General features: G+C 42.1%; 1 protein-coding gene across 7 annotated transcripts in view; it reads left to right on the forward strand.

Moving 5' to 3' along the window:
- NIN (ninein) overlaps positions 1-15,520 on the forward strand; it is a 388,280-nt gene that overhangs the window by 229,668 nt on the left and 143,092 nt on the right. For 5 of the 7 annotated variants that reach the window (XM_085626981.1, XM_085626982.1, XM_085626984.1 and 2 more), the window contains exons 16-19: positions 1,921-2,459; positions 4,703-6,826; positions 9,099-9,224; positions 9,351-9,420. In XM_085626981.1, coding sequence (XP_085483107.1) covers positions 1,921-2,459; positions 4,703-6,826; positions 9,099-9,224; positions 9,351-9,420 — 2,859 coding nt within the window. The remainder of the gene's footprint in view (positions 1-1,920; positions 2,460-4,702; positions 6,827-9,098; positions 9,225-9,350; positions 9,421-15,520) is intronic. The other 2 variants (XM_085626983.1, XM_085626986.1) reach the window with 1 other exon arrangement.

Here is a 15,520-nt window from a genome sequence, read left to right on the forward strand (position 1 = left end):
ACAAAAATATTTCAATATTGTTAGAATTTTTGAGGTTAATTAGGAGGTTTTAAAAAATAGATATTTTTTAATACAGTTACAGGAGAGAACCCATACCTTTACTTTGCCTTTTACCCTGTTTAACCATAACTGTTTGTAATGCCATGTTCCTACTTTTGCTTATTCTTGTTTAACTTTATTTGCAGTTGTGGCATTCATGTCTCCCATTTCTGATTATTTTTTTGTAACCTAATCCCTACATGTAACTAGTTTTACCCTTTCCGATTTTCTTACCCCTATTACTGGACATTCGCCCATCCCGATTTATTTCAGTCTTCCGTTGCGACATATGTTATATGGAAGGAGGAGTCTACTTTTATAGCTGCTTAGAAGGGATTCTTTCTTACTGAAATAGTACAGTGATGAAGCAGTGCACTTGTTTGGGAAGTGAGCTTGAAAGATAAATGTGAAGCCACTTTCTACAGGTTCAAAGGATTTGTTTTTAACATGTGTGCATGCTGTTAATTCCTCATGCAAGCTCTTGGTCTCAGTTGGCAGTCAGTATGTAAGCCTAATTGTCTTCGTTTTCGTCCATCTTCTCATCATATCTGTTCACTATGGTAGTAAAGGGTTATGATAATTGATGCAGAAGCTTCATGAAGCAGGAATTCCAGTCATATCTTTCGACCTTGTGACCGTGGCCACTGTCAAGTGACTTTGGAGTATCTTTGTACAGTAATGTCCTTGTTTCATTAGTATATACTTTTAATATGTGTTTTACATAGTATGGACTGTGCCCTTGAGTGCTTCACAACAGGCAGAAGTAAACATAGAATAGCACAAGCAAAATAAAGGGAAAGCATAACAGATGAAAAATCAAATCTATTTGTTGAATGTGCGGTCTGAACAAATGTTAACATTTTAAACTTTGAAGTGCGCTGCGCTATGTGTGCGATGTTCTTTTCTGCATGAAAAGTAATTGATTATACATTCAATGCACATAAACCCTTTTGGCAATGATGCTTTGTATTTTTATGCCAATGTGTAATTTATCTAAATCTATAGAAACTCCTTGGAGCTTTTGGAATACAAATATCTTTACTCTGAGGCACATTGTACAAGTGTAGTCCATTTAATATAAAACAGAGCACATTTTCACAGCATTTGTGCATATTTGTGTACTTCATTAAACAAATGTAATTTCATGTGTTGTTTTAAGAGTCTTTTGGATGGAATCTGTGATCTCAGCAGAATTATCTTGAAAACATATAGTTTTCCCAGACATTTCAAAAAAAGGGAGTTAATCTCCTTGTGTTTGCTTAATTAATGTCAGTAGACCGAGCCTTCCAGAGTTCCCTATTCATAAACATTTGGAGGAGAAATGTCAGACATTCACTCCTGCAGGATTATTCCTAGAGCATATTTCTGAATTGTAGAAGAATTGCAGGAGTCAAAATCTCAGACTGTTGAAAATTCTGGAACATATAATTATTTCTGCACACATGTAGTGTAAGCCTGAATGCATAAAGTGAACATAAATATGCAGTTGTACATTTTTTTTTCTCCATGGAAAACCGGAATGGGACTAAACTATCGGGATCTATTTTCTTGTTTGGCACATGTTAGCGGAACATTGAGTGTTAAAAGGCACTGTGAGAGACCTTGAGATTATTTATTGACTTAAGAGAAAAATGATGTTTGGGTCATTAAAAATAGAGAAAAGGCTGGTGAGTGAGGTTCCTTAGTGGGAAAGTGTGTGTGTGTGCACGCCTGTCTGTCTGTCCATCCACTGAGTAGATCTTGTTGCTCAAGGATGAACGAAGTTCTAGAAGACTGTTTAGAATATTGAGATACTCTGCAATTGCTGCAGTAAACAGTCTTGATATCCTCCTTACTTTGTTCTTTAATTTTTCTTTTGACGTCACCCTTTCCTTTGTTTAGGTAAACCACTATCAGAAACAACTAGAGGAGACAAAGAGCATCTGTGAAAAAGAGCAAGAAGATGCACGGCAGACGTTCAGAGAGGAGATCTGTAAGATGGAAGAGCAAATAAGTGCCCTTAATGTGCAAATGCAGTACCTCGAAGGCGAGATCATAAGGCTTGGTGAAGAGCAAAGGAGGATGGAAATCAGCTATCATGATGAAAAAAAGGCCTTGCAACTACTGTTTGAAGAAGAGAAGTCCCAGCTACAGGAGCGGCTCAGACATGAACAAGAAGAAGCACTCGCTCTCCAGCGGGAGCATGCCAAAGAACGTTTCAACAAAGAAAGAGAGGACCTGGTTGAGAGTGGTATTCAGATACAGAAAGACTTGCAGGAAAAGATAAACCTGTTGTTGAGAAAGTTTGAAGATGATAGCAAGGACCTGGAGGTTAACTTCCACGAACAGTTAGCCAGTTTGAAAGAGCAGCATGCAGCTGAGAAGAGCGAACTACAGCGGGAGCTCGTGGAGAGGCATCAAACCGAACTTCAAGAGGAAAGGTAAGGATGAGCAGGAACTGCCAATGGGAGTACTGACTTTGCGCCGTCTGCAGAGGTCAAACTGAATGCAAATACATAGTACATTTTTAATCTGTGTTCAGGATCCTTAGATAGTGTGAATATGCCAAAGGTATGCCAGAGCAAGAAACGTTTGTTCACTGTACAAACATTTGTAAATGGAACTGAGCAAGCTCCAATTTGGCCCTAATCAAACCAAATTATGTGGTTATGCATCAGTGCTTTTTGTTGCTCATTTAGGGTGTTACAAAGCAGGACCAATGCTTGGCGCAATATCCACTTAAGGATGATATACATAATACTCAGTTTATAGCAGGAACATGGCTATAGGAACGACTAAATGTAGGGTGGCAGTAATGAAAAATACTTGCATATACTCTTCCTCACCACATTTGTATACACAGTGATTGTTTGCTGGCAGAAAATAACAGTTCCCCCTTAACAACAAAACGTCATCACTTTTTCAAACCCAGAATCCTAAAGTCAGAACACACAATCATGTGTGGGTCTCAATTGGTGCAGTCAGAGCCTAATTTTTGAACTCTTCTTTTTAAAGGTTACCCATTGTTCCATTAATTTTCCTTCCTGGTCTCAAGTATTTGGTGCTCCATGCCTCCTGCTGGGACTGTGTCCACTTCCTCTGGAGTGGTTGTCTTGTTCTTGACATGAATCTTCACTGGCATATGCAGAAAGGTATTTTGAGCCCAAGTGAGAGTGGTTCTACCTTTCATCATAGTGCAGCAGTTGAAGGTTGATCAGTGATCTGGATCACAATTAATTAGCTGTTCTGTTTTGGGGACAGTCATGTCTCAAAGATAGCTATGACTAACCTTCGTCTCCTGGGCCTTTCCCTTTAATGTCCTTTGCCACGTTTGCCGGTGCAGCACCCTTTATATTTTCTTCTAGGGAATGGGTGTTCATGCTTCTGGCCCTTCTCCAGTGCTACACCCCAGGCACAGTTTATGCCACATTGCTTCTCATCGGTCTCCCAGAGGCTGACTTGTGCCACAGCCCACTGTTGCCCACAGGTTCAAACAGGCAGGTCTGGTTTACCAGTCTCCTTGTGGCTACTTCATTACCTAGATTTCACCTTTCTCACAGAAGGGCTCTGTCCTGGCGCGGTAGGCTAAGAAGCAGAGCTGCTGGGGAGAGTGCTGGCCTTAGACCAGAGGTCAAGGTGTACTATTTTATTTCAGTTCTATGAATTGCTTTCAAAGCCTTGAGCATAACATGCTTACTGGTTCTAATGGTTAAAGTATATCTCTCAGTATTTTCCCTATTTGTCATTGAACCTGTTTCCAGACTGTCCACGCTCTTTTTTATTGCCCTCTGTTTTTAAATGTGTATTTTTATTTCCGCCGAATTAGAGGTATTGTTGGTTTGAAGAATATAATGATGACTAACTCTGGGCTCATTGCTGTTCTAAGGGAACAATTGCCATGGAGCTCCCGTCCGCTAAAGTTGGACTGCAGATGGTGAATTGATTGGGTGAAACATTGATGCAAAGGCTTTAGCAGTGATTATGTGCTAGCATTTAGAACATTCAAATTAAAATGAGTGAATTAAAAGGCAGTGGTTAAACATGTAATTTGGAACATGTTCGTTTCGAGACAGACAACTTTCTTTACCCCTATGCAATATTACCATATGTGCAGAAAACTGATCAATGGCTATGAATCCACTAATGTGTGGTGCTAAATTTGGATGTGCCAGTGATAGGCCAATGTTGTTTTCATGTTTATTTTGCCACATTCCTAAGCTAGTGACATTCTGAATTGGCATTTTTGTCTGGCTAAAAGAATAGACTTCATGCTTCAATGAGAACCATAGTAGCAATCTTTTTTTAATCATGCGGTTACCCTGATTTGTAGTCGCCCGGGTAATGGTTACTATTTGAATTATCATTTACCAGTCTGAACAAATGAAGGATGGATGAGTGAATTATCATGTAGCTTCAAAATGAATATCCACTAAGAGCACCTAATGTTCGGAAGATAAGAGAAAAGAAGCACAGGGAGATTAAGCGATTTGTCCTTGATTACATGGATTGGTATAATGGGTATGGGGAAATCAATACCCAAATCTCTTGATTTCCAGGTGTGGTTTCCAGCCAATATATCTCATAAACTCTTCTTGAAAGAATAGAGTAAAATAGATAGAAATGTAATTGTTTTTCATCTGTGTTAATGAAGGGTTTAGTAATGTTGTATGTTGACCACATTTAGGAAAATAATGGAAAATGAGTATAAAAGAAGAACATCTGAAGCCAATGCCCAGTTTGCAGCGGACTGCCAGGCTGCCAGAAGTAAGCACGAAGAAGCAATAAGGGACCTTAAAGTTCGCCATGAAGAAGAGCTGCTAGACCTCCTGGAGCAACACGGTGAAGAGAAATCCCAGTGGGACTTTGAAAAAGATGAACTTATCCAGGAAAGTGTGGATTCCCGAGACAGACTGAGGGAGAAACTTGAAATGGAAAAGGACATTGCCTGTTCTGCGGTCTCACTGGAGAAGGAACTGCTTGCAAAAGAACTCAAGGAACAATTGAGCAAAGTTGTTGCACAAAAGGAGCAGGTGCAAAAAGAGCTGGAGGAGCTGCGGAGTGCCGCTAAAAAAGAAGAAAGTCATTTGTCCGATAAAATACTCCAGTTGCAGAATGATCTCCAAGAAGAGTTGAAGGAAAGAGATGAACTTCTGTTTCAAGCCGAAGAAAATGTTCGAATAGTTAGTCAGCAGTTAGAGCGACTGGGGAAAGCCTATGAGCTTGAGAAACAGGAGCTAAATACCAGACTGCAGGCATCTGAGAGGTTATACAAGGAAACCTGCGAAAGAGCTCAGCAGAAAAAGGAGATGATGAGTCTGGAGATCACAAGGCTGCAGAAAACGATCAGTGAACTGGAGCATGATATGCTTTCCCTGTCAAAGCAGGAAGGCTCCTGCAAGGCTGCATCTAAGGAGAACGTGGAACTGAAGAACACAATTGCCCAGCTTCAGGATAGCAAGCGGCAGCTGGAGCATGACATGGACACCCTCAGACATTTGGAGCAAGTTCACGAGCAGGCTGTGAAGGAAAACGTGACACTATTGGCAGAGAAAGCTAGGCTAGAGCAGCGAATACAGGACTTGGAGCATGAGAGTGCAAGGTTTTCCTGCCTGAGCAGTCCAGTCTCTGAATGGCCACCAAAAGGGTCGCAACACATCAATGCACCTGAGCAGCAAGAGCAGGTGCAACAAATGAGTGACTGTTGCAAAGATCTCACAAACCCCCCAGATGGTCACAAATGCATGGAAGAGTCTGGTTCAGTTGTGAAACTTCAGAATAAAATTAAGGTCCTGGAAGACACAATCAAGGCACACGCAGTGCTTAAAAAGGCATATGAACAAACCAGTGCAGAGAACACTGACCTCAAGGACCAGCTATTGCAGCTTCAGACCAAGCTGAAGGAATTTAAAGACTATGAGAACCTTGTCGAGCAGAAACAGGCTCTTAGCTCGGATATTTCAAGGCTACATCGAACCCTAAATAAACAGGATGAAAGTCTGCAGACTGATCCCATGCTTGAAGTATTATGTGACGATACTAGGAAAGAAAACCAAGTCCTCCAAGAACACCTCAGACTGTTGGAAGCACGACACGCAAAAGCCATAGAAAGCAATGAGCAACTCTATGCAGAAGTGTCATGGCTGCAGGCAGAAATACAAAGTTTTGAGGAAATCACTGGGGCCTCACTTAAGCTGGACAGAATGTATGAAGAGGTCAAGAGAGAGAACACTGACCTGAAGAGCTATGTGCCTTGGCTTCAGGAAAGGATAATGGTGCTGGAAGAGAAATCCTTGCAGCATTCTGTAAGGCTGACTTTCCACAAAGAGGTGCAGACAGAAGGTGGAGAGAGACACTCGGAGATACACAGGTTAGTGGAACGAAATAAATATCTGGAAGAATATGTGCCAAAGTTTGAGAACCTACAGTCACAGTTTGAAGAGAGTAAAAAAGTGAATGTGTCTTGCAGGTTGGACAATTCCCAGCTACTGGTGAAAACTCGTGAACTTGAAGCCAGCTGTGAACGTTTTGCGCTAGAAAAAGCAGAGCTGCAGAATGAGAACATTTCTTTGCAGAAGCAGTTTAAAAAGCTGGAAAGGACTACTGCAGCACTCTTGGATCTTCAGAAGAAGTATGTCCAGGCTGAGGCCAACAAAGAAGATAAAAGAAAGTTTTCGGAACTGAGCAAGAAGTCAGAAGTAACCACAGTGGAGGAGACCCATTCTGACTTTCTCACAAAGGAGCAGAATATGGCAGCACATGACCAAGATAGCATAAGCAGTGAGCTTCAGCAGGAAGTGGAACTGCTAAGGTAACGTACACCTGTAAGCTCCCATGCGTCTGTGTGTGCATTTAAGTCTGTATCTCCTGCATTACTTCCTGCTGCAATCTAGAAATGGTATTCTAGGATATTTTACAAAGCTTCGTAATAGAAACCTGCATCACAATCCTTCAACATTCCTTAACACCTTATGAACCCACGGTATCTGTGACAGCACTGTCTTTTAATTTTACAGCCTGTGAATATCACTTCAATAACAAACTGTGCTAACATGCATGTTTTCCATTTTGTACTCGTACATTCTTTTTTTTCACCAAACCCCATCTATATCTAACAAACATCTCTGGACTGTTGCTTCCCAATGTGAAGTTTTTCATTTGTAACTCTGGTGGAATTGTGAGTGATTGTTGTATAAGTAAGAATATGCAGAGATCTGATTGCATGTTGCTGTGCATTACTCTTCGGATCACTGCATATGTCGCATGAAGCATAAATGTGATGGACACTGGAAAAGATATCTTTCATCAAAAACATCTGGTCGAAACGTCTGGTGATTTGAGCACTTATTTTAATGTTGAATAAATGAGCGAAAGCCTTGTTAGTATTCAGTTTATTAAGTGACGCTTAGTTAGAACATTCGATATAAGCGAGTATGTTAATGCGAATCTGATTGCAAATAGTCATGATTTTGGAGCTGCATGCTATGCTCTAGTCTTCCGTACAGCTGTCTATCTATTAGGAAGTCAAATCCCACCTGTGTGAACATCCCTTTGGTATTGCACTTTGGAACAATGTAAATTTGAGAATAACGTTCAGCAGAACATACCTCTTCCAGTGGAGTCCCAGGTGAAAATGTGTACTATTTAAATTTTTTCAACTTGAGGCTTAAAATACGTTTTTAAGCTTAGCAATTAATCCAGTATGTACATTGCAATGGACCAGCATTAGGATCCCCCACTGCTGGGGCAGCTATGTGCTTTATAAATTTATTTTCGAAGTACTTGACTTATTGGTCTACGATGATATCGGTCACCTGGAAGACGAGCTGGAAGAAGAAAGATGCAGTCAGAGATGCTAGGAAGGAAACACTAGATCGCTTTCATGCACTGCCTCACTGAATCTAAACTAGTCTCAAAACTAGACACTAAAATAGTCCACAAAGCACTAGTCAAAGCAATGAATAATGGCTCTAACTCAGAGACTATGAACACTAATTTACTGGCCAACAAATTATTCACTTGCAGGCAGTTGCAGTTGCTTCTGTACTGCAGTGATTACACAACGGTAGAAAGCAAAGCGGGAGAACCTCCTAGAAACAAAAATAGTTTGTAACCTGGAGAGCAGGAGGTCCTTTGAACATAACATTGCGTTAAAATATAATCTAGAAAGGAAAAAGTGTGTTACTGGAACTAAATCTACCACTCTCAAAAGTAGGCACTAAACAATAGTTTGCGGAGCAAAACAATTGCAAAAACCTGCTGCAGCAACCCAAGGGGTAGGGTTCTACTTTTCAAATTTAACTTTTATCGTTCTGGGCGACTAACAGATCTACATCCAGAATCTCTTTTCCAAGCATTCTTCATACAAATTCGGCTGACTCCTAAGGCGTTGAGAGAGTCTGCTGTTGTGGAAAACTTGCCGGCGAGAATGTCTCATTAATGTAAGGCAACTATTCTCCCTATGAAAGGGTGCCCATTATTGTGGCAAAAATGCAATTAAAAATAAATCTATAATAATGAATGTAGTTGTCTATCTTGACACAGGAATCTGTTTAGCTAATCACTGCCCATTGGAAAGCTTGGAACAGATATAGTGAACAATACTGAATTTGTGGAAAATTGCACAGAAAAAAAATCCTTTTTCCCTTTCTTAATATTTAAGTACCTCGGAATTATGCGGTCTTTAGAATAGACTGATGTACCTGGATCCTGTTTTGGCAATTAATAGCAATAATAATAAATGTTAACAAATCCGGAAGAGAGGACTGTGAAATTCTATTTAGCATAATGAATAAAAATTAGTGTTGAAAGATGAGATAAAACTATAGTGTGAACTGGTAAGATTATCAATGTGCCTATTAAGAGCAATAAAAATTAATGCAAGGAATTTGGAAGAGAGGACTCTGAAATTAAATCTAGCTGTAACTGCTCATGAAAGCTAGAGTCCAGTGTGACTGGGACTCCAATCCTTGCTGATGATTGTATTCCCTCCCTCACTACTAAAATATGTCTAATTACGAGTGGTATTTGCGGCATGTGGGGCAGTATCAGTTTGATTTAGTTTTTTGGTGTCATTGTTTTAGATGTGAAACTGAGGGGCTGAGAGAGGAAAATTCATCTCTGAAAAAGGAAATTTCCAACTTTAAAGAGGAGGCTGATGTCTACAATCAAAGGTTAAAAGAACTATACAGCTCTCAAGAGGAACTGTGGTAAGAATATTCAGAAGTGATGCACGTGACTGCCTACAGAAAGAAAACTGCATGCAGAGTGTTTCATTAACGAAAACTGAGCACCTTTGGTTAAATAATGCAGTTATTTTACGATTTGTGTTGTAGGCAAAATATAGAGACTGTGAAAAAGGAGAAATTAGCAGTGCAGAAAATGGCAGACAATCTGAAGAAGCAGGTACGTTGATTGTGCAGGAGATCTGGGGACTAGGCATAAATAAAACAAGAATTTAATCAAAGCGTACGTCCTTATGCATGTCTCAAAGTAGCAAGCTGATACCCAGTGTAGGTACCACAAAGCTTGGAGGCTGATTTAGAAAAGCTGCGCTTTGCCATAACCGGTGCTTAATCTGAGCTGCTGGTTGCCAATGGGAGGGGGAACCAACACTCATTTTTGGGGACTGGCACTTGTTTTCTTCATCAGACTTTCACGAGACCAGAGAGGGAAAACAAAGTGAAAAGACGGAGGAAGAAAGACCGAAAAACTCTCACCAAGGGAGAACGCAAGGACCGCCAAGAGTGAGATAAAGGGACAGGGAGCGACTGGCAGTGGATTAAAGAGGTCTGAAGTGGATTCAGGAGTATGCAGCCTTGTATGTGGTGCGCAGACACTTTATGGCGCTGGCCTGGCTTTTGAGCAGTGCATTGGGCACTGGCAGTCTTTATTTTACAAATTAAGCACCGGCTGTAACTAGTGTGTTGTGGTATGGCTCCAAGAAGCAGCCATCAACACAGACTGAGTTCTACCCACCATGTCAATTGAGCGTAACCACTGGTTTGCTCTTTAGCACCACTGATCATACCTTTACTGTCCTTATACACATTGCTCCTGTCTGATCCCTGCCCTTCTGCTCACACAGTGCCTTGCCTGTTCTCCAGCACTGTCAACACTCAGTTCACTCTCTGCTAACTGCCCCTTCTTTTTACACACTGCCAGTACCTTCTCTCATTAAACAGTTCTTCTGCGAATACCCCATTAACCAGGATTGGATAGACAAACCCTACCATTGTAGCTGCACTTAATAAATAGTGGCACATTTATCTTCTGGTTTAATGTAACTTGTACCTTTAAAATTCGACTTTTCACGTCCGGTGGTAGGGCACCTAAAAGTGTTTAACAGGCCCTCACATAGCAGTACCACCTCATTCCTTATCACTTCCACATATTCTGTTGTCACGTAAGACGCACTATATGGCTCTCTTCATGAGCCGAGGACTGGATCTTGCCCCTGACTTGTGGCTCTCCACACTTCAACAGGTTCAGGACGATGGCTGTGATTGCATGGTGCACATTCCGCACAGGTTCAAAACTACTTCTAAGACATTGACAGATGTGAATGACTTGAGTATAACACCCCGTAAAGAGGTGGCTAGTGAGCTAACACTCTAGCTCTGTTATGCACACAGGGCAGCAGGACTGGCAGGAGGACTGGCCTCTAAGAGGTAAAGGTCATGAGCGGATGTTTGTGATGTCTGAGGGCCCACCAATGGTTTGTGTAGGTAGTGCTGCTTTTGGGTTTTCCCTTCTCCTTGTCGTTTGGTGCCTAGCCTGAGGCCGTTTTGGCAAACCTGTTACTTTATAACCTCCTGACAGCCCAGCCTTCCAGCATTCCCATGGGGAGTGCCAAGCTGTTTATCCAAAAAGCTACAAGCGCTTTAGCATTGAGAATGTGGGTTGACCAGCAAAAGTAAGGAACACTTTAAAAAATAGAAAAACACAAACTCTAGTGACCTTATGTCATGCATGACTCCTGCTTGCTTTTTAACCAGCAATATTTCATGTTGGGATTTTTCACTCCTACTTACAAAGTTAAAAACACAACTTCCTAATTGCAACTTGCTGGTGCCGACAAAAGCCAGGAATGGTGGAAGGTTTCCCATGTTAAACTGCTTAAACAATTGATGCAAACAATAAGGTGTTATAAAAATAAAACTCCAAATATCCTACTCTACAGATATGCAATGGACTATATTTGCTTGATTAAATCATTCAATATCATTCGTAAGTGACCTACTGAATGCATAGACAACTAGATTTGTAACACTGAAGGTACTTGAGCTTAATCAGTCGTTCTTTAACCAGCACCTTTACTGAAAGGAATTTTTAAAAATGCTATAACGTGGTAACCACTGTTGCACATTATGCTTCACAATTGGTATAATGTTTATCTAAAGGGATTTGTGACAGGTTGCCCTGCAATCTCCATCTGCATAATAGGGAGCTGCAGCTGCCCAAGTTAGAATTCCAGTGATAAAGCGAAAATATTTGCTTGTTATAAAACTTTCTGCCCATGACCATAAGAGAACCTGTGGCCACACAACTAAACTCCAGAGAAAAAGACAAGAACATGTCACTGTTGGCGCCTGTTCCCATGCCCAGCTATGTCATACTTTCAAGCGCTGTATCTGTAGTATTTGGGAGATGTACATGTGCTGCAGGTGTAGCACCGGCTCCAGTGTTGCCCATACAAAGGTGAAGTCCCTTAGCTGCAGTGTTGCTGGGACCTAAGCCCCAGTGTCCAACAGGAGGTGGCACCAATGCACTGAATAAAATTGTGTACTTCATACTCCAGGCAGGCATAATTAAGTGCCATGGGTAGCACCATTCAGAAGATCTTTAAAGGGTAATTCTCATGAGTACACAAACGAGGATGCTTCTACCTCAGCAATTGTAAGGGATCACCTCTTCCTCCAGAACATGCTGATTAGACGACTAGCATGCACAAGACAACTAAATCTCATTCGACCAGCACAAAACGGAATAAAATAAAATACGCCTAAAAGGGGTTCCCCCGCTTAAAGTTTTACACACCTGCTCCCCTCAATCTCTATTGTCATCTGTGAATGTTTGCATAGCCCTCCTCTTATGGGGTGATATCCGTTGTTCAGTGGAGGAGGTAGTCACCAACAGCTGTACATGTATGGAAGAATCCCAGCAAATTAGTTTGGTGACCATATTTATTAGCTACTAAATAATGTTCCTGGAATGCAACGATTGTTGGTCCAAGTATTGGGGGTTGTGTTTTATGTGAAGGGTATTGGTTCCTGATCCACACTACTTTTCTTATTGTATTGTATTCAATGTGCTCTCCTGGGACACTCTTGTATCACTGGTTTCTAGACTATGGCTGTGTCCGGTAAATATAAAATGTTAACATGGAATGTGCGAGGCATGGGGTCAGTCCACAAGCGACACACAATTTATGCTCAATTGAACAGGCGTAAAGTTCACTTAGCTTTTTCTCCAAGAAACGCACTTAACTAACTCTGAACTCACCAAAATGCGGAAAAAATGGAAAGGACACATTTTTTACACAGCTTATTCTGCCTTTGCAAGAGGATCCCTCATCTCGATTAGAGGTGGGATACCCTTTGTGCTGGTGGAACAGCGGATAGACACGGCGGGCCGCTGTGTCATATTGCAGGGTAAACTTGATGGTATCCAGATGGTCCTCGTAGCGTGTATGCTCCAAATTATGAACAAAATGCTTACCTCACTAACCTTAACACGATATTAATGGACTGGGTAATATATCCCTGGGTAATTGGTGGAGATTTTAATTATGTATTGGATGTACACATGGACCGCTCTCACCCCCGGTCCGAGGAGCAGTAACTACCAAAAAGGCAGACTTTTTACATGCCTGTGCTGCGGGCTGAACGGTCCACGATGTGTGGCGTATACAACATCCCGATAGTCGGGAATATTCATTTTATTCCCCCCCACATCAATTGCACACCAGAATAGACAGAATTTTTTGGACAACATCCCTGACACCTCAAATCACTGAAGCTACATATCTCGGGAAAACATTACTCGACCATAATCCGCTTGAGATGCTCTTGCTTGGGGGAGGGTTCCCACCCCTGTCCCGACTTGGCGATTATAGCCACGGACCCTTGAAGACGCAGTGTTTCAGACTGCTTTAGGGACAGCCATTGCTAATTATTTCACCGAAAATACCGCGTATGCATCCTCCTGTTTAGTTGAGTGGGACGCATTTAAATCCGGGATTAGGGGAACGGCTATAGGAGCAATTTTTGGGGCACGACAGGTCACACACAAGAATCTCATTGTGGTAGAAGACTCGTTGAATAAGCTTGAAATTGTGGCCATTGCTGACCCTGTTCAGAAAGCACAGTTACAAGAAGCCAGAATTAAACATGCAGAACTACTTGAACAACTCCGCTTGATTGATTAGAACACAAACGCAGTCATAAGGAGATAGATAGGTCAGGGACCCTTCTAGCTCGTCTCATCCGCGACACGCCCCCGCCTGTTCCGATACTTGAACTATCCCTTTCGGATGGTACCATAGCCTCGACACAGGCAGACATTAACCTGGCATTCTATACATACTACAAAGCACTATACACAGCGCCAGCAGTTCCATCACATGAACATATACCAACCTTCCTAGAAGACCTTCCATTTCCTAAACTGACAACAGACGCCCAATCGGACTTGGAGGGCCCTATCACAAGAAATGAAATCAAGGAAACCATCTAGGATCTTCCCAGGAATAAGACCCCAGGTCTTGATGGCTTACCAGCGGAGTTTTATTTTACTTACGCCGAGACATTAGATTTCCACCTTGATACTATACAAGACGGCAATGGATAAGAGCACTCTGCCTATCACTACTATGCAGGCATTAGTGACTTCCCTGCCCAAGCCTAACCGGGATCCCCGCGACTTGTCAGGTTTTCGTCCCTTATCGCTTTTACCTACTGAGTATAAAATACTTAGCAAAATCTTAGCCAAGCGCCTCCTCCCCTATCTTCCTAAACTTATTCATATCGACCAGTGCGGCTTTGTACCTGGGCGCCGTACGTCACATAATATCAGACGCCTCCATCTCATGGCATTGGCAGCTGACCTCTTTTGCGCTACTGGGTGTATCTCTTTAGACATGCAACAAGCCTTTGATACGCTCGATTGGACCTACATGTCGTCAATGGAAAGATTTGGCATTCCAAGGGGTTACCTGAAATGGGTCGAGTTACTGTACACTTCCCCCACGGCTCGAGCCCGGATTGGCTCTTATATATCTGCTGCTTACTCTATAACCAGGGGTACTCTGCAGGGATGCCCCCTCTCACCATTGCTGTTTGTTTTGGCACTGGAACCCCTACTCCTCAAGCTATGTAAAGAAGCCATAGACTTGGGGATTCCAATTAATACAACACACATAGCGTCAGCGTATGCCAATGATATTATTCTTTATCTAAAAGACCTTACAGTAATTCTGGATCCCATTCTCTCCATATTTCAACAATTTGAACGGATATTGGGCCTGATTATCAATGCAAATAAATCATATGCATTTTATATGCAATATAGAGATGCCCCGGACCCGGTATCTTTCAGTGACTTAACATTAATGGCTGCCCCGGATACTTTCAGGTTTTTGGGTATTCAAATCTACAGAACTCCCCAGGATCTAATAGACTGCAATTTGTCGAAGACAATACGCTCACTCCGAACGCAGGTCTCCTTTTGGACGTCATTGCCATTGTCTGTGATGGGCAGAGTAGCCATTTCTAAAATGGTAATGCTTCCCCGCCTCCTTTATTTTTTCAGTAATATACCAGTTGTTCTCCACCTCACATTTTTCGTACACTTGATACCTTATTGTCGGAACTCATTTGGGGCAAGGGTCACAGGAGAGTGAGCCTGGCCCAACTACTACTACGCCCTGAGGAGGATGGTATTGGTGTACCAGATTTTCGTCCGTATTGCATGACTAGCCAACTACAGTGATTATCCTACTGGCTAGCGGGATGATGCATCCAAGAGATAGGCTACATGCCACGGCTTCTCCATCAGGGCACCCTTCACACTTTACTTTTACCGCATGTTAAGATCCCATCCACGGCTCCCCCCTCGCTCAAGACCGCATTAATGTATTGGAAGAATACTCTTCAATATACAAAAAGAGCCCTCTTTTTCTTGGCTCCCTACAGCACGTGGCTTAGTTTCAACACAAACTGTATCTCTATGGGAACAAGAAGGGGTGTCGGCAATTGGGGCACTGTTCATTGATGGTGCGTTAGCAGACCCTGATAACTTTATCTGGGCTCAAGGGGTCACTCCGACACTGTTTCTCCTTCATGCCACTATCTCTCACTATATCAAGCTCCACTGGTCCCCTACTGGGACTGAACCTCCAAAGCATGAATTGGTTTACGCAACATATCTGATGGGAGAGGGGCGCCGTCTTACTCGATTGCTCTATCTGGGTATTCGAATACACGCAGCAACAGTGTTAACTCCA

This window comes from Triturus cristatus, chromosome 9 (assembly GCF_964204655.1).
Source record: "Triturus cristatus chromosome 9, aTriCri1.1, whole genome shotgun sequence".
NCBI lineage: Eukaryota > Metazoa > Chordata > Amphibia > Caudata > Salamandridae > Triturus > Triturus cristatus.